This window comes from Microcebus murinus, chromosome 1, assembly GCF_040939455.1.
Source record: "Microcebus murinus isolate Inina chromosome 1, M.murinus_Inina_mat1.0, whole genome shotgun sequence".
NCBI lineage: Eukaryota > Metazoa > Chordata > Mammalia > Primates > Cheirogaleidae > Microcebus > Microcebus murinus.
Genome location: NC_134104.1, coordinates 4947088 through 4965425, shown reverse-complemented (window position 1 = coordinate 4965425; position 18338 = coordinate 4947088). Strand labels below are relative to the sequence as shown.

General features: G+C 39.2%; 1 protein-coding gene across 1 annotated transcript in view; it reads right to left on the bottom strand.

The window, feature by feature from the left end:
• The window catches only part of DSCAM (DS cell adhesion molecule), a 682487-nt gene that overhangs the window by 258395 nt on the left and 405754 nt on the right, over positions 1-18338 (bottom strand). Inside the window, exons 5-6 of the mRNA XM_076000082.1 lie at positions 8889-9167; positions 5559-5834 (exon numbers count right to left, since the gene is read on the bottom strand). Of these exons, the coding sequence (XP_075856197.1) occupies positions 5559-5834; positions 8889-9167 (555 nt within the window). The remainder of the gene's footprint in view (positions 1-5558; positions 5835-8888; positions 9168-18338) is intronic.

Below are 18338 nucleotides of genomic sequence, written 5' to 3'. Positions count from 1 at the left end.
TTTTGTAGTCAGTTGCTCAAATTGGTTTGTCTCATATTCTCTCATGATTAAATGCAGGTTGTACATTTTTGCCAGAAATACCATGGAAGTGATGTTGTTTTTCAAGTGCTTATTGGCAATCTGTGCATTTCCTTTTTGTAAAGTGTCCGCTCAAACCTTTTGCCCATTTTTTTAAATTTAGACTGTTTGCCCTTTTGTTATTGATTTGTAGAGTTCTTTATGTCTATGAAATACTAGTAAATATACATACTATATATGTCAGATATCTTATAATGGTCCCATATATTTGTCAGATATCCAATATAAATTATATTTAATATTTGTCAGACATATATACTACATAGTGAATATCTGTGTGTGTAAAATGATTTTCTTCCAGTCTGTGGTCGCCTTTTAATTTTCTTAATAACATCTTTGTTGTTGACATTTAGTGCTTTCTGTGTCCTAAGAAATCTTTGCCTTTCTCTGGGTAATGAATAAATTTTTCTTTTTTCTTTTAGAGCCTTTACATTTTTAAATTTCACATTCAGGTCTGCATAAGGTATGAGGTATGAGACAGGATTGACATTCATTTTTTTGACATACATTTATTGCTTCAGTGCTACTTATTGAAAAGTCTTTCTTTTACTTATTGAATATTCTGAGCCCTTTTGAAAATCAATTCATCAGCTATCAAGCTGTATATTTATCTTATTTAATGTAGCCTTGTAGTAAGTCTTCAAACATAGTACTAGCAGTCCTTCAAATTTACTCTTTTTTTCAAGACTGGTTCTCAGTCCTTTACTTTCCATATATATTTTTTAGATCAACTTAGATTATAAGACTTCCACTTTTCCATATAAATTTTAAAAATCAATCTACAAATGCTATGGAATTTTGATTGAAATTACATTGATCATTTTAGAGAAAGTTGTTAACATAAAAATATTTTCTAATCCTTGAATACGCTATATCTTTCTAATTTTTTAGGTTATTTGAACTTTATATTAGCAGAGTTTGATAGTTTTATGTGTTGAAATATTTCACATTTGTGTGACATTTATTTCTAAAGATCTTATTTTTATGCTATTACAAATGAAAATTTCAAATATTATTTCCAATTGTTTGTTACTACTGTACATTTTGTATATTGTTTTTGTATCCTATGACTTTCAAAACCCAGTTATAGGTATAGGAATTGCTTTATAATTTTCTTGGGATTTTCTGTGTATGCAACAATGCCTATGATTAAAGACAGCTGAACTTTTTCCTTTCTAAATTTTATGCATTTTGCTTCCCATTCATGCCTGACTAGGACTGCTAGTATAATGTTTAATACAAGTGGCGGGTCTGAACATCCTTGCCTTGGTCTCAATTTTAAACGAAAACCTTTTAGTGCTTAATCATTAAGTAGGAGTTTAGCTCTAAGTTGTTAATGGATTCCCCTTATGAGGTCCAGGAATCTCCCCACATGCCTACTAAATACTTTTCTGAGTTTTAAAATTCTGAATAGATGTTGACTTTTTGTTAAATGATTATTTCCTACATATATTGAGATGATGAATTGTTTTTTCTCCTTTATTCTATTAATATATTGACTCATAGATTAGACTTTTAATTTTTTAGCAATCTTGCATTTATAGGATAAACCCCAAGTGATATATATGTGCATGTGTATACATATACTTATATGTATGTGTGTATGTTTACATCTACTAAAAGTTAAAATTGTAGTACTTTATGTGAAATGTAAGAACCTTGCAACAAATAATTTTAAATAATTTAAATTACATTCTGCTCTTTGTGTTATTAAATCTATTTATGTTATAAACTCTATAACATAGTGTTGTGATTATATAATATTATAACCAATCAATTATTTTTTAAGTAAATTAAAAGAGAAAATGTAATTTTGCTAAATGTTCCCTAGCATGTTTGCCATTTCTCATACTCTTTATTCCTATAGATCTGAATTTCCATTTTATGTCATTTTCTTCACTCTTCATGACTTTAATTATTATGTATTTATTATATATTATGTGTCAAGTATTAATGTAAGGGTCTACTAACATCACATTCTTTCTTCATTTTTTGAAAATAACTTTATTTTGGTTTAATTTTTAAAGACTATTTTTTTGCTTATAGACTTCTAGACTGGCAGGGCTATGTTTTGGTTTGTTTTTTATTTTCTCTTCAACATTTTAAAGATGCTTGTTGCTACATTGTCTTCTGTTCTCCAAAGTATCTGATGAGAAGTCATCCCCTACTTGTATTATTAATAATATACCTTTATGTAATATTTTCCTCCCTTAGATTTACAATATTTTCTCATTATCTTTGATTTTCAGCAGCTTGACCCTGTTGTGCTCATATGTAATTTTCTTTGTATTTATTTTTGGGTTTAGCTGATTTTTGTGGCTCTACAACTTCATTTTTTATATCAAATTTGAAAAAATTAAGGCCATTATTTCTTTAATTACTTGTTTCTTTCCCACTTCTGTTTCCTATTTTCCTGGGAGAAATCATACATAATCATATGTATGTCAGTCCATCTGACATTATCCCACTTGTCACCAACGCTCTAATCATTTTCTTTGCAGCCTTATGTATCTCCATGCTTCGGATTGGATAATTTCTTTTAATCTATCTTCAAGTTCACTGATCCTTTCTTCCTCCTTCTCTAATCTTGTGGTGAAGCAAACAGAGTGAAGTTTTCATTTCTATTGATCCCTTTTTATAGTTTCCATTTCTCTCTGTTGGTCTTTCCCATATGTCCACTCATTATGTCCACATTTTTCTTTAAGTTATTGAATATATTTGAAATAGTAGCTTTAAAGTCCTTGTCTGCAAATTCTAACATCTGGGTCCTCTTGTGTTCTGTTTCTATCACCTGATTTGTCTCTCATGATTTAGTCACGGTGTCCTGTTTTTTCATATGTCTAGTTATTTTTTATCGTAGACTTGGATTCTCCCCCACATTTTTGCAGTTTAGGTGGCCAACCAAGTTTTCCATGGAGGTTTATTTATAGGCTTGTGGATGTTCTACTGCTATTCCTTCTTTCCTGGAATTTCTGCCCCAATCCCTCAATTTGTAGGTGTTTTGGGAGACTAGACCTCTGTCCTCTGTTACTTCAATCTTATAAGACTGTGTCTCTCCATTTTTATTTTATTTTTTTCCCATCCATCTCATGGACTGGAGAATGTCCTCAGGGGGAAGTGGTATTAATGTAGATGTCATCTAATCCTCTTCCCTTCTTTCAAGGGTCAAACCCTTTCTGCCTACTTTTAGTGTCTCTCTAGTGTCTATATATAGTTTGCTTTCCCCAAAGTTTGTAATTTTTATTAGCTTGGGATTTAGTCTGATACATGCCATTTTATCATTTCTAGAACTACAGACTGTTATTATTTCTAGTTTATTATTTCATTTTCCAAGGTATGATGCTTTATCCTATAATTATTAAATTCCATTTTTTTAGCCTCTCATAGGACATACTCCCAGATTCTCCATTATATCAGTGTTCATTTCTAGTTCACAGTCTTGAGAATTTTTATAATTGTAATAATGCAAGGCTCCTCTCGGAGAAAACTAGCTAGATATCATTTTAAAGCAGGTACTAGACATGTATTTGTAATTCCATTTCTGCTCTCTTTTGCTACATTAGCACTGTCGTCTCTCAGAAGAGAAAAAATAAAGTGAAGCTTCTTGTCCCGAATGGAAACTGACATGCGGCAAATAAACCCGTGAGTATGTTCAGTGTGCTCCTTTGTCCCCTTTTTTTTGTTCCAGTGACAGGCTTTTTTGGAGATGAAAGCAGACATGATTTTCCCAGGGAGACCCGAGTGTCTTTGAAATCTTTCTTGCTGTCACTCTGATAACCTGAACTCATTCGGCATCATTATGGATTATCAATATGCTTTTTAGGTTTTCTTAGTCACACGAGATGGTTGCCGAGGTAACTAGGCCTGGACAGGTAATCTCTCCTTTTCCTACAAAGAATCTAAAAATAGTGACGACGTGAGGACTAGAGGGTGCATCATCATTAGCAAACTGGCTCTGTACAAATTGATTACTTTCTATACTTAATTATACCGTGGAACACGGTGTCAGGCATTTAATATGAGTACCATGCCTTCAGCTAATTTCACCTCCGCTTTAAAAAAAAAAAAAACACCTCCTTGCCTGCAATGAAACGCTTGAATCAAAATAGGAATCTCTTGCTAAGCCTGCTACTGTTTATAAATTAGCTAAGGTTAAAAAAAAAATAACAGAAATATCATCTTAACATCAAGACATATTTAAACTTATTTTCATATATTAATGAATTTTATTTGTTCTCCCTTTAGGCTATATGAAAATCATTGAATTATTTTAATCAATTGATAACAGATGGATTTTAAATTATATATAAAGACATAATTTCCCCCAAACCACAGAAATACACAGAAGCTAGTTAATTATCTGGTGATAAATATATGTCTTATTTAAATGTTACCCGTGACAGTTTCTTTCCCTGGCTGATCGATATGCTTGAAGATGTTGGCATGCAGTAAGCAGTTAAGAAAAGCAAACAGCATAACAAATCTAAAACCTGTTATTGTACCGCTAAGTAATTCTTCACAAATACCATTCACTCAACTCTGTGAGCATTTGGACCCAACTACAGATAGCCGTATCACCCAGATGCCATCTTTTCACTCCAGCAAGCACTATACTGAAATTTTGTCCTGCACTTAGTCTCTAATGACGTATTTCTCCACTGGTGGCGATTCCTCCCACCCAGGGAACAGCTGGTAACGTCTGAAGACGTTTTTGGTTGACACAACTGGGAAGGGGGTGCTACTAGCCTGTCTGTAGTGGACAGAGGCCAGAGAAGCTGCAAAACATCCAACGCTGCACAAAATAGTCCCCCAAACAAGGCGTTATTGAGAAACCCTGGTCTAGAAGTTAGTGAACTGTCTACAAAACCATAAGTTTTGAGTTTGGGAGATTTACTTCTTTTTTTTTTTTTTTTGAGACAGAGTCTCACTCTATTGCCCAGGCTAGAGTGAGTGTCGTGGCGTCAGCCTCGCTCACAGCAACCTCCAACTCCTAGGCTCAAGCAATCCTCCTGCCTCAGCCTCCCAAGTAGCTGGGACTACAGACACACGCCACCATGCCCGGCTAAGTTTTTCTATATATTTTTAGTTGGCCAATTAATTTCTTTCTATTTTTAGTAGAGATGGGGTCTTGCTCTTGCTCAGGCTGGTTTCAAACTCCTGACCTTGAGCAATCCTCCCGCCTCGGCCTCCCAGAGCACTAGGATTACAGGCGTGAGCCCCCGTGCCTGGCTTGAGGTTTATATCTTGACTAGCAACTTCAAACACGTGAGTGGGCAACGTTTGCATTACTTCTAATATATAATACAATTTCGTTATCATTAGAACTCTCTCCCTCATTTGCCTGATTTCGCTTGAAAAATGAGGGTGAGAGAGAGACCTGACACCAGAATTATCAGGACTGCTTCGCTCTTTATTCTTCTTTCCTGAGTGCTCAGGTTTGGGTTCTTTTTCAGCCGTACCCTGTAACGAGGCCCACTGACCTTCAAGGACCACCTGCACATAGTCTTGAGCGGACAGCTTATCCTTGCGCACAAAGCACTGGTACGCGCCCCCGTCACTTTTGACCATGTGATCCATTATAAGGTTTTCGTGGTTGATCCCTGTGATCCTCACATTTTTTCCAGGGTTGAGGATTTCGCCATTGCGGTACCAGGAGAGTTCCTGGTCCTCAGATCCTGTCACGCTGCAGGACAGGGAAACCTGGCTCCCCACGCTGCTTTTAACCTTCCGGGGACTGATGGTAGCTTTCAGTGGCTCTGGAGATTTCGATAAGAGAGAGAGGAAAAGAAAAAAAAAAAAAAAAAAAAAAAAGGTAAGAAAACATCACTAGATATCATTGCAACAACACGCTGGACTCGACAGGGCAAATATGTCACTGCAAGCGTCCTCTGTACAGGTGCAGTATTCGATATCAGTTTACAGTGTGCCGTTTTGTTCGGGAACATCCTCTTTGTGGGTTTTCTCCCTGGCTCTCTCTATACCACCAATAGGATAATGTTGGTCAAGCCGCCTTCTCACTGAGGAGACAAGTGAGGGTGACGGGATTAATTGACTGATGACGAGAAATGCAGCACGCTGGTTACCGATAGGGACACAAGTATTCGAATATATAAATCCTGATTAGCCTTGCTCCAGGGCAGCACCGACAGGTTTGCTCTGGGCTGTTTTCACACACACCTATACTCACGCAGCATGCGCTTCACATGGCTTAGCCGGGGCCAGCACCACACAATTGTGAAAAAGCAGGTTGGTGTTAGAATTTGTGGTCATGAAACAAGAGTGTTTCTTTAAAAATGAGGCTAACTGATCTGGACAGTGATGAAACTCCCATACTGACTTCTTGTGCTTTCGATTCAACAAAACCAATTCAATGTGGAATGCTTTTTACTGAACATCTACTGTGTACCAAGGATGGGGTCAAATGCACAGAGGAGACAAAAATGAATGTGATGCAACTAGCACACGCCATAATGCTATCAAATAGCTTTCATACGTTATTGAAGTCAGTCTTCCCATAATCCTATAAATTTTGTGTTGTCTCCATGTTACGGAAGAGGAAATAAAAAATGGTTATTCAGAGAGGTTAAGTAACTTAACTAAATCCACCCAATAGTTAAATGGCAAAACAAACAAAAAAAAAACAAACAATGAAACAGTTTTTACCCCAGTCGCTCCTGACTTCTCATCTCACCACACTGTGACGTCTTTGGTTTCAAGAAGCTCAGTCTTCCGGACTGATAAGACAAGTACAAAAATGGTTACAGTGACCGAGCAGAGTGATGCAGGAGTCCTTACAGACACACCATACGAGCATCTACAGGAAGAGCGGGAGAGGCCTCAGATATCAAGGATGGGCAGAACTGAAGCCAGCTGGATGGAAAGAGGGCACTGTGGAAAGAGGTAACCACGTGAATGGAGGCCCAGTGCACAGGCGTGTCTGGGGAAATGTCTGATTCAGTTCGGATGCAGCAGCAAACCCCTGCAGGAGAAAAATGGGAAACGAATGGCAAGAGCTGTCTCTGAGACATGGCTGCTGAGGGCTAGAAGATTTTGGAATCAAAGCAGAGATAACTAAAAGAAGCATTCAGGAATGTTTAGTAAGTGAGCGCCATAGTCAAACATGTTTTTAAGAGAACTGTTTGATCATACAGAATCAGACAAACTAGAGTGGGGGAAACGGGTCAGTGAAGGCATCGTCAGTGTCTAGCACAGGTGCAATGAAGACCCACTCTAGCACAGGGTGGTGGTTGAGACCACAGCCGAGAAACCTGTGAGATCCAACCCCTAGGACTTAGCAGGACTTGACCGTAGAAAGGAAAGGCTTAAAGAGGACCCGAGATTTAAAAGTTGGTATTTGGGGAATGAGAGAAAGGAAAATGTGTCTAATAATAAGATGAGCCATTTGGAAGGAAGACAGGTGGGGAGTTCAGTTGGTATCCTACATTGTTCTCTTGACGTGCCAGCTAAACATCTGAAATAAAACTAAATTCACACCTAATGGGTACAGTGCACACTATCTGGGCGGTGGGCACATTTATAACTTGACTCAAATGGCACAAAAGCAACTTATGTAACTAGAATGTTTTTGTAATATTCTGCAATAAAATAAGAAAATAAAAACTGGGAGACGTGCTTGTCTGATACTCATGTAGAATGCTGAGGCTAAACATACGGATTCAGAACTTATTTTCAGAGGTGAAGGATTCGAAGTTATATGGATGGCAGAGAGAGCCAAAAGAAAACAGAAGACTCACTGGAAGAGAAGAGGGTTCTGAATTTGGAACCCAAGAGAATGCTCTCCCTCTGCAGAAGAAAGACAAGGATGAAAAAGCGCTTCTCTTCTGCACTCAGAAGAAGCGGTCAGAACGTTCGAGAAGCCTCGATGTGGCAGCTTACAATTATGAAAACAGGCACAGTCAGAGTTAAGACTGTTCCACAAATCACTTTTAAGACATAGTTCTTGATAAATGCCAAGAGAGAGAGATAAAATGCCCCTAGAGTGGAGCAGAAGCCAGGTGGAGGAATGTGACCGGGTCTGCCCTCAGCATCCTCCTTAACACAACCCTCGAGGCAGCCATTACTTCAACTGAGAAATGAAATATATCCACCATACTTAGGCTAAATAAATTATCTAAAGTACTGAGTCTTAAGTCCATTATTCGGGTAATTTATTTATTTGTTATTTCAGAATATTATGGGGGTACCCTTTAGTTACATATACTGCCTTTGCCCTGCCGGAGCCACATATGGAAGTAACGTTCCCCAGGTGTCAGGCAGGTGGGAGGGAAGTGGAGGGGATGAGTAAATTCACACCTAATGGGTGGGTATTTGGGTAATTTAGAGCCCTTTATTTCTGCCAATAATAGCCCATTTGGGAATTTAATGTAGAAATGATCTGGAAACAGACCAAGCACAACTACTTTGATTGGCTGCCATCACCTGTGCTGAAAAAAAAACAATCCTGCCTTTTCCTGTCTATGTTTAGAGAGTCTGGCCATTCTGAATTCACCAGCTAGGTGACGTTGTCTTGCAGATGTATCTTGGTAACGTAGCAATCCTGCCGCCTAATGGAAATCTCAGAGGTCTGAGGATCAGACAGACTTGAATTCAAACCCCACACCCAATACTCTCTAGTTGTAGAACGTTGGGCAATTCGTCTGAGCATTAATCTCCTCACCTGCAAAATGGGGCTATGCTTTGCTAGTGTGAGAATGAATGGGGGGCCTGCAGAGACAGCCTGGAGGTTTGCTCACAACAGAGCTCCATCGGTGGAAGCCAGCAGCACCTTTGCAAGTTACCGTCCAACTTACGTTTCACGTACAGGCGGCCTATCACCTTAGCAGTTCCGTATCTGTTGGACACTTCACACACATAGCTGCCTGAGTCCAAGGGGCGAGTGTTCTCGATGAGCAGCCCCGTCACGGTCTTCTGGAACCTCCCTGAAAGCTCCAGGGGCATGTTGTCCTTTAGCCAGCGGTAATCTGGCTCGGGGTGCCCAAGCGCTTTGCAGGGCAGCTCCACCCGCTGCCCTGCCATGGCTTTGCGATGATCAAACCCATCCAGGATGGACGGGGCTGAGTTCGCCGGGTCTGCAGAAGAAAGAAAAACTCTTAGAGGCAGTGAATGAGAAATTGAAGTGGGCATATAGAATGGCACAGCTCCACGTGTAATTTAAATCCTATACATCAGACCAACTATTGATATAGGTCCTTAAGGTTTTATAGGTGCACAGGAAAAAAGTGCTCCATTCTTACCAATTCTTTTTTGCTCGGAATTTGTAAAAGGGTCAATGAACACTGGTCAGAGCTTCTGCTTGTCCTTCCCTACCGGTAACTGAAAGATTCAGAGTCGGCATACTTCAACAAGAGCGGTCAGTTCAGGGGAAGAATTAGTTATCTTTTTATAAATAGGAACATCAGATTGCCCCTTTCAAAAGAGCAACAGGTCGGGCATTGGTGGGTCATGCCTGTAATCCCAGAACTTTGGGAGGATCTCTTGAGGGCAAGAGTTCAAGACCAGCCTGGGAAACATAGCTAGACCCTGTCACTACAAAAAATTTAAAAAAATAAAAATAAAAAATTAGCCAGGGGTAGTGGCACACGACTGTAGTCCCAGTTATCAGGGAGGCTAAGGAAGGAGGATTGCTTGAGCCCAGGAGTTCAAGGCTACAGTAACCTATGATTGCACCATTGCACTCCAGCCTGGGCAACAGTGCAAAGGGAGTAGATCTTAAATGTTCTCACCACACACACATGAGCACACACACATACACTCGTACAAATGGTAACTATGTAAGGTGATGAATATGTTATTTAGCTTGATTATAGTAATCATTACAATAAATGTTACCATTGTATTATAAATACTTATAGCATATACAAACATCACCTTAGACAACATAAATATATATAATTTTTCTTTGTCAAGTATCCTCAATAAAGCTAGAAAAAAAGAAACTCTAGCTAATGAGATATAAGAGGCAAAAATGTGTGAATTTGTAGGAAATTTTGCTTAAAGGTAATTTAGCTGGCAGAGGTGTCCTTGCACATTTTCCCTTTCCTCCTTTTCACCACCTGGAATGTGGATGTAAAGGCTGGAGCACCAGCAACCATCTTGGACTATGAAATCACATTGAGAATAGAATCATACATGAGGATGCAGATCAGAAAGGTAAAATCCTGGTCCCTGGCAACCTCAGAGCTGCCAAACCACCTTCTGGACTTCTTTTATGTGTGTGAGAACTAAATTTCCATGTTTAAAAAAAAAACAACAACAACAAAAAGCCATCTAGAAAGACCTCTTTAAAAGGTTGCAATTCCATAATGAGCCACTGGGGCAGTCAACAGGCACCACTGAAAACCGAGAATAAAAACATTTAGCTGAAACTTCTTGTGCTTTGGATTTCCTCTGTGATCATCAGAGACAGGAATTCATTATAAACTCGCTGCTCTTTTCACTTTGCCGGTGTCTCGTGAGAACAATGTGGAAGCGACAGGATGGAGGGACTTAAATAATCTAAAGAGCATGAGGCTGGGCTTCCAGGGCTCTTCTGAAACGTCATCGTTCATTAACTGAAGAATTCTATGTCCCGTGATTATTTCCATCCACACGTTTGGCTCTGAGGCTCCAGAGGGAGACAGAGAGGTAAAAATTTCACAATGGCAGGCACAGAGCCTGTGCCAGGGAAAACCTCATTGCTTCATTCCACCTGCTTCTAGAGGAAACTGCAAACACACCTTGGAAAGTGTCGCTTTGAGGATCAAGTTACTTTCTTATGGGCAGAATAGTTAGGAGGAGACAAGCCTAAGATATGATGTCTCACTAGTCCCTGGCATCCTCAAACGTTGACTTAGAATCTGGGAAAATGGCCAGCTGTCCACACCCATTTGACTAGAAGTATCATCACCTGCACACCCCAGTGGGGATGGTGAACTAGAAGGAACAGGAATGTCCCTGGGGCCGACTCCAAATATCATCTTGGACATCCTCCACCATGTGTGATTTTATCACTTCCTCGCACATTGACTTGCAGACAACACAGATACCATGGGGATATATCGTTCAGTAAGAAGAAATTATATCTGAGATACATATGTGTTGGAGTGAGCTTCCCTAATGTTATTCTGAAATCTGCCTTCGCTTATTTAAGAACATGGGAACACAATAATAGCTCTTGCTCTTGAGCAACCCATTTCAGTCAGGACAAAGTAGAAGAATGGAGATATTACAAAGTAAAATGAACAATGTTATGAAATCTGCCATTTTGCTTAGAGCAGGAGGTAAGATTAGAGATGGAGAAAGTAGCACAAAGAATCGCCCCTTTGGCAGGGCTGGCTGGTAACCAACACCACAGTGCGCACCTCTGGTTTTTTATTTTTCTTTTTTGAGACAGACTCTCATCTGTCATGCTGGGTAGAGTGCCGTGGTGTCATCACAGCATCACAGCTCACAGCAACCGCAAACTCCTGGGCTCAAGAGATCCTCCTGCCTCAGCCTCCCGAGTACCTGGGACTACAGGCGTGCGCCACCATGCCTGGCTAATGTTTTCTATTTTTAGTAGAGGTGGGGTCTTGCTCTTGCTCAGGCTGGTCTCCAATTCCTGAGCTGAAGCAATCTTCCTGTCTCAGCCTCCCAGTTTATGGTTGGTAAATTATATCTCAATAAGACTGTTTTACAAAAAAGGAATGGGGCATTTCTTTTAAGTCCACAATTTAAGCAATGCTTGAGACAGGCTCTTATGGGGATATTTGATCATATATCAAATTAGAACAACCAAATAGCATTGTTGGCTTTAATTTTTATGCTCTTGTGTTCAAACTTTTTAATGTACATTTACAAAAATTATTTTTATCACAAAAATTGGAAAAATCACACAAAAGGAGAGAAAATAATATACTGTATTCCATATAAACACCGTGCAGCTACCACCGGCACCAAAATTTTTCTATCTCCATCTACATTTTAATTTCTTTATAGTCTTTGTTTTTAGTGCTAAAGTATTTGCAACAAGTCAGGTAACCTATGTAATTTTATCACTATATCATTAGTATGTTTCTTTAATAAAAATAGAGGTTTTAAAAATATAACCACAATATCAATATTACAATATTACACAATAGTAATAATAATCTCTTGGTTTCATCTATTATACACTCTGTATTCATTTTTTCCTGATCAGCTAAAAAAAAAAAGTTTATTATTTAAACAACTGAGTTAATTAAATCACGATCTTTCTACAGTTCTCATTTAATTTTTGCATCTGTTAAGTCTCTTATAATGCAGAGCAGGCATGCCCTCCTCCCTTTTTTCTGCCATGTCTTTGACTTGTTGACCTGAAGAAACCAGGTGAGTTATCTTGTAGGGCAGTGGTCCTCAACCTTTTTGGCACCAGGGACCAGTTTCATGGAAGACAGTTTTTCCATGGACCAGGGAAGGGGGCGAGTGTGGCATTCGGTCAGTGATACCAGTGATGGGGAGAGGCTGTAAACACAGATGAAGTCTGACTCGCTCACCCGCCACTCACCTCCTGCTGTGCTACCCGATTCCTAACGGGCCATGGATCTGTACAGGTCTGCAGCCCGGGGATCGGGGACCGAAGTTGTAAGAAATTCCCCATTCTGAATTTATTTCTTCATGGTGTCATTTAACTTGTTCTTCTATTGCCATAGCCATTTTTCTTATAAACTGGACTTTAGTTCCGTGGATTGATTAGGTAAATGTTCAACCTTTTTTTCCTTCTCTTTGAGAAGGTTACTATGTAATTCATATCACATCCACATACTACGTGGCTTTCCCACACTTAGTAGCACTAAATTGATCGGTGAGGTCAGATGTTGAAATTTAGCTGAATTGATTATTTCACGAGGGTTGAAAAAATATGTTAATTTTCTAATTTTCTTATTTCTTTCAAGTGCAGTAGATGTAATTATTCTGTAGATAAGAACTTTTCCTCCTGAACTAAGGTTATTTGGTTATCATGAAATACACTAGTGATAGTAAAGGCAATTGTTTTCTTTAATCACCAGTGTCAAAATGAAGAGTTGGTGCCCCAGTTACCACTATGTAGACCAATGACATTCTTATTATTGGTTTATTAAATTATAAAATATGTGTGCATATGTAAATATATGTACATAAAAATACATATATGTACACATGTGTGGATATATATGGGTATAAAATCATAATGAACTCAAGGGTTTTTATAGTGTTTAATAGTTATCAATCATGCGTTTTGATGCTCAACTTAACCCCTTTTGGTTGGTGAGAGTGTCTTCATGTTGGCTCCTGTTTCATTTGAAAGACCTCATTAATGTTTCAGACTCACACATTTCCTACCCAAAACCTATAATCACCTCTTCTGCCAAGGAGGCATGGTTCCTTTTAGTGGGGAATCATTTTGAATATGGACTACAATCTAGGTGATAGAGGTGCTTGTTGCTATTGTGTGCTCATTGCTTCTGGGACTTTTCAATGGAAAGACCTTGGAAATAGATACATATTTTTTTTTAAAGCATGTACTGATAGTTTCAATTGAAATTTGACATTTCAAGAATTTTACTTGTAAGTGAAGTATCCCAAGAATGGAAAAACAAGCACTACATATACTCACCAGCAAACTGGTATTAACTGAGCAGCCCCTAAGTGGACACATAGGTACTACAGTAATAGGGTATTGGGCAGGTGGGAGCGGGGAGGGGGCGGGTATATACATACATAATGAGTGAGATGCGCACCATCTGGGGGATGGTCATGCTGGAAACTTAGACTTGTAGGGGGAGGGAGGGAAAGGGCATTTATTGAAACCTTAAAATCTGTACCCCTATAATATGCCGAAATAAAAAAAAAGAATTCTTACCTTGTATACTTTTATTTTCTCTTAAACTTAAAATCTTTGTTCCAAATAAAAAAAAATTAATAAAATAAATCTAATTACTTTTCCCCTATCCTACTATATATATTTTTTAAAAATTAATATTTAAAAACTAAGCCAACTAAATAAATTTTGAAATTTATTTTAAGCCATTGTTTCTTTAGAATATGTTTGTCATATGCAAAAACTGTGTCTTAAAGTTACTTGAAATATGTTTTATGTTTGATTATCTAACAACTTGATATGCATTTAGGTTTATGTATTTCAGTACATTGTCAATTTTTAAATTACTTTTTGAATTTAATATTTTGAAATATTAAAGCATTTGCATGGTTCTAATGTTGAAACTGTATGACAAGATATATTAAAAAATGTCTTATTTCCATCCATGTCCCATACACGTTCTTCCCTAGAGGTAAACCATTTTATAAGTTTTTAGTTTACCTTTCCAGTACTTTTTCACAATTATAAGTAGATCCATACATATTTAAATCCCTCCACTTTCCCTACATAAGAGACACACACTATATATGCTGTCCTGCACCTCCCTTTTTTCACTTAACAATATATCCCAGAGATTACCTCACTGATGTGATGGAGATCATCCTTGTTCTTTTTTGTGCCTGCATGTTATTTCATTCCGTACTACATTAGAATTTGTCTAATTATCCCCTATTGATGGATGTTGAGGTAGTTTCCAAGATTTTGCTAGTGTAAGTAACTCTGTGATTAGTAACTCTATGCATAAGGCATGATTTTGACACTCCATCATTGGAAAAAACTTCCTAGATTACTCAAAGAAAATAAATTCATATGCAGTTTTGCTAAATAATGGCAAATTCCTCTGCATGGGATGGGAGTATCTTTTTTAAAGTCTTCATAAAGGCTGATGAAGAAGGGAAGGAGGAAGTGACAGAGCAAAAATAACCAAAGTCAGAAATGCAAAGGGATCTCACCACAGCATTAGGAATCCAAGATCATCTTTGCCAACTGTTAAGTCCTAGAAGGTAGGCTGGTTCTCACTCATTCCCAGACTGCAGCCCTTTGACTTAAGCATGTGGACTTCACCATGCCCCACTTCTATGGACCAAGACTCCAATTTTTATCCTCCTGATCCTACTAGGCTTTCAGAAGAGCTGCTCAGCTTCTAAGCCTTTCATCTGTCTCCTCTATAACCATCCATCCTGCTAGACAAGCAGCCCAGATAACAGACTCACTTCCTGTGGCTGTTTTCTTCTAGAAGGTGGCCCTATGACTTTTCACATTAGCTCCTGACAACTACTGGCAGATGTTTCTGTACACATTTGACCAGCCTTTCTAGTGTCAGAGAAACAATGGCTGGCTCAAAAACCTAGTCTTCATATAAAAATCAACCACATTTAAAAAAAAAATAGATTACATTGTTTTGTCTATTTTATTGATTTTTAAGAAGAAAACTTGTTTGCTTTTACTGTTCTTTTTGTCTATTGTCTATTTCATTGATCTCTTTCTCTTTATATTTTCTAAGTAACTTGAACTCATTCTCTGGATGCTTAAAAGATCTTTTTCTTAACATTTACACAAATTTTATTAAGAATATGTTACATGTCAACCTCGCTGGGTCCATTTCCCCAGGTATAGTTGTGCAATTTCAGTATGAAGTCACTGTGTATTGTTTAATTGCAGGACACTTGCTTGAATGATTGTTTTAAATTCTTGCTCTGATCCAGTGTTTAGTTTTCTTCTTAAGAGAATCTATTTATACATGCGTCCACCACCTTTGCCAGTGAGCAATATGTCTTTCCACTAATTTTTTTTACCTCTAATTTGTTCATTTTTCCAAATGTGTTGTTTTCTTACTGTTCTTTATTTCCCGTATTATGCTTTCTGTTGTGTTTATTTTCTCATGCGTTCCACCTCATTTTATAACTCTTAATTCTTTTGAATTCTTTCCTACACTATGCCATTTCTTGTTGCACAGATTCTAGTCCTTTAGTCATTGTGCTTATGAACTATTTTATTTCTGATTTATACTGCTATTTCAAACTTTAATCATTTTCAAACAATCAAGTATAGTATTCATAAGATTTGTGTCTATATATTTTAGTTACTTTTAATGGTCAAAACATTATTTGGTTCATTTTCATCCTTTTATATTTTTTTGTAATAAAGTTGCATAGGGTTAAATCTTTTCCCTGTTAACTCCATTTACAATGAGGTAGCACCTCTCGGGTAATCGGGACATGCTCCCTGCAGGACAGGATGACAGAAGGATGCTTTTCCAGGCTTCTCTCTTGATTTTACCCTGACGGACTCAAAATATTCAGCCCTCTTCTCAGAGCGGCACTAGCTGGGGAGAGTTTCTGCCTTTAGTCGTGTCTTTCCTTGAGTGCTCCGTTCATTCTGAGGCCACTCGCTCCGTTTTTCATCTTGCGTTTTCCTTTTGTAGCACTGCATAGGGTAGAATCCTGCCGGGCCTCCCCTGCCGCCGGAGCCTTCCCTCTCTGTCACCGTCAGATCCCACTCCCGCTCATTTCATTTCTCCACCCAGCAGTCTCCCTCAGGGCGAGTCTCTGTTCTTCTGAAAGGGGCGTTTGCTGCGCGCTTCTGAGATCTTCAAGGACTTGGCCCTCCACCAGCCCTCGCCTTGTGGCGTCCTGGCCGACCGCACTCCCGGCCTTCTCGTCTCCAGCTCGGAGCCCACGCACGCACGCGGTCCTGGCCACGCGTGTGCATCTTCTGAGGCCCATTCCCCAGGCGCCCACCTAGGGGGCGATGCTCCTCTGCTTTCGGAGGCGAGCGTTTCCCGACTGTGCTGCAGCTCAACCAGGCCGTCCCCTCCCACCCCCTCCACCTCTGCGGCGTGGCTGCTGTCCCCACACCGGCGTTCTTGTTGTCTGTCACCAGTAGTCCGCCCACACTCACCCGTATTCTGGGGTTTCGGGGACGTCTCCATCACTGAGCGGTGTTGACAGTGTCCTCCACGCGCTTTTCCCTCTGCCATCCCCAGTTCATCTGTTTTACTTTCAGGGGGAGTCTGAGGGTCATTACGAACCTTGCTACTAACGAGTCTCCACCATGACCCCAAACCCCACAGGTACAAATGTACACAAGCATAAAATGAACTTAAATCTAATTTAAAATAAAAGTCACTTCTCTTTTTCTTCAAAGCTTAGCATTTAGAAGGGTATTCTGCACTCTGTGTCTATGTCCTGATCTTACAACAAGTTTAAAATCTCCATGACAAAAATCATGACTTACTTGTCACATACAGTAGACTCTCATGTGAGCCCTCCAATGACATGTGACTCTGCAGACCCCTCCCTTCTCCTGGTAACTGTCACCTTTCTGTCTTCACCTGCACCTTCATCCCCAAAAGTCCAGTCTTACTGCCTGGCCACCCATCTGCCATCGTCTTAGTGTCCCAGGTCCCCTCACTCGATTGTGCCGGGATGCTCCGCATTTCCCTGGTGCTCACTGGGAGATCCCAGGGACACCTGCAGCTGCCATGGCCACCAAGCGTTCATGACTGCTGCTGCCAATTCTTGACATACCAGTGAATCACTCCAAAACAAACAAACAAACATACACACACCTTGGGGTTAAGAAAAGTAAACTTGCCTTTCCGACCCCGAGAGTTGGATTTGAACATCAGCGCTTTATGATTTAGAGTGGCTATACACAAGGTCATTTGAAGGAGAAAGACGGGCTCCCAGATCATCGTCACGTAAGTCATCTTTTGGATGGAGAAATGCTTATGAACTGGTTTTGTTGACCCCAAATTAATCATATACCACAGTCTGTCCCCCTTCCTCAAATCCATCTCTTTCCTAGTCTGAAGATATCATTAGAAAGTTTTTCTTCAATGGAAAGAAGACCTTTTCTAGGATATTTTGGACCAGTAGATTACTGTGCTATCATGACAACTACCATGGACTAAGATGGCAGGTGTTATTCATTTTCTAATTCACTTGCCCTGACAAAACATAACCATAAAACAAGGGAGAAAGTAACAATTGACTTGAAAAGCAACAAGCTAAGGAAAAAAACAATTGCAAGCTCAGAGGAAAAATAATTTAATTCTGACTTGTATTTGTGCTGGACCCTGAAAGACTAAGCAGGCATCGGCTGTGTCAAGCATGTGCATGGGGAAGAGAAAAATCCCAACATTACACTATGAAGGACAATAAGCGGGTGTTCAGTGTGTATGTTTTAATTACCCCAATGTTCAATAACTTTCCAGTACATCTCCCCATAAAGCATCACTGCACATAAAATAAGATACTCCTCAAGTATTGGCAGCAAACCACCTTTGCTCAATTCCATCTCGCTCTCATAAGTGCATAGGATATCCGTGGCATGGAACAGCTTTACATTCTTAAGCTGCAAAGGCAAAGGGCAGGCAGGC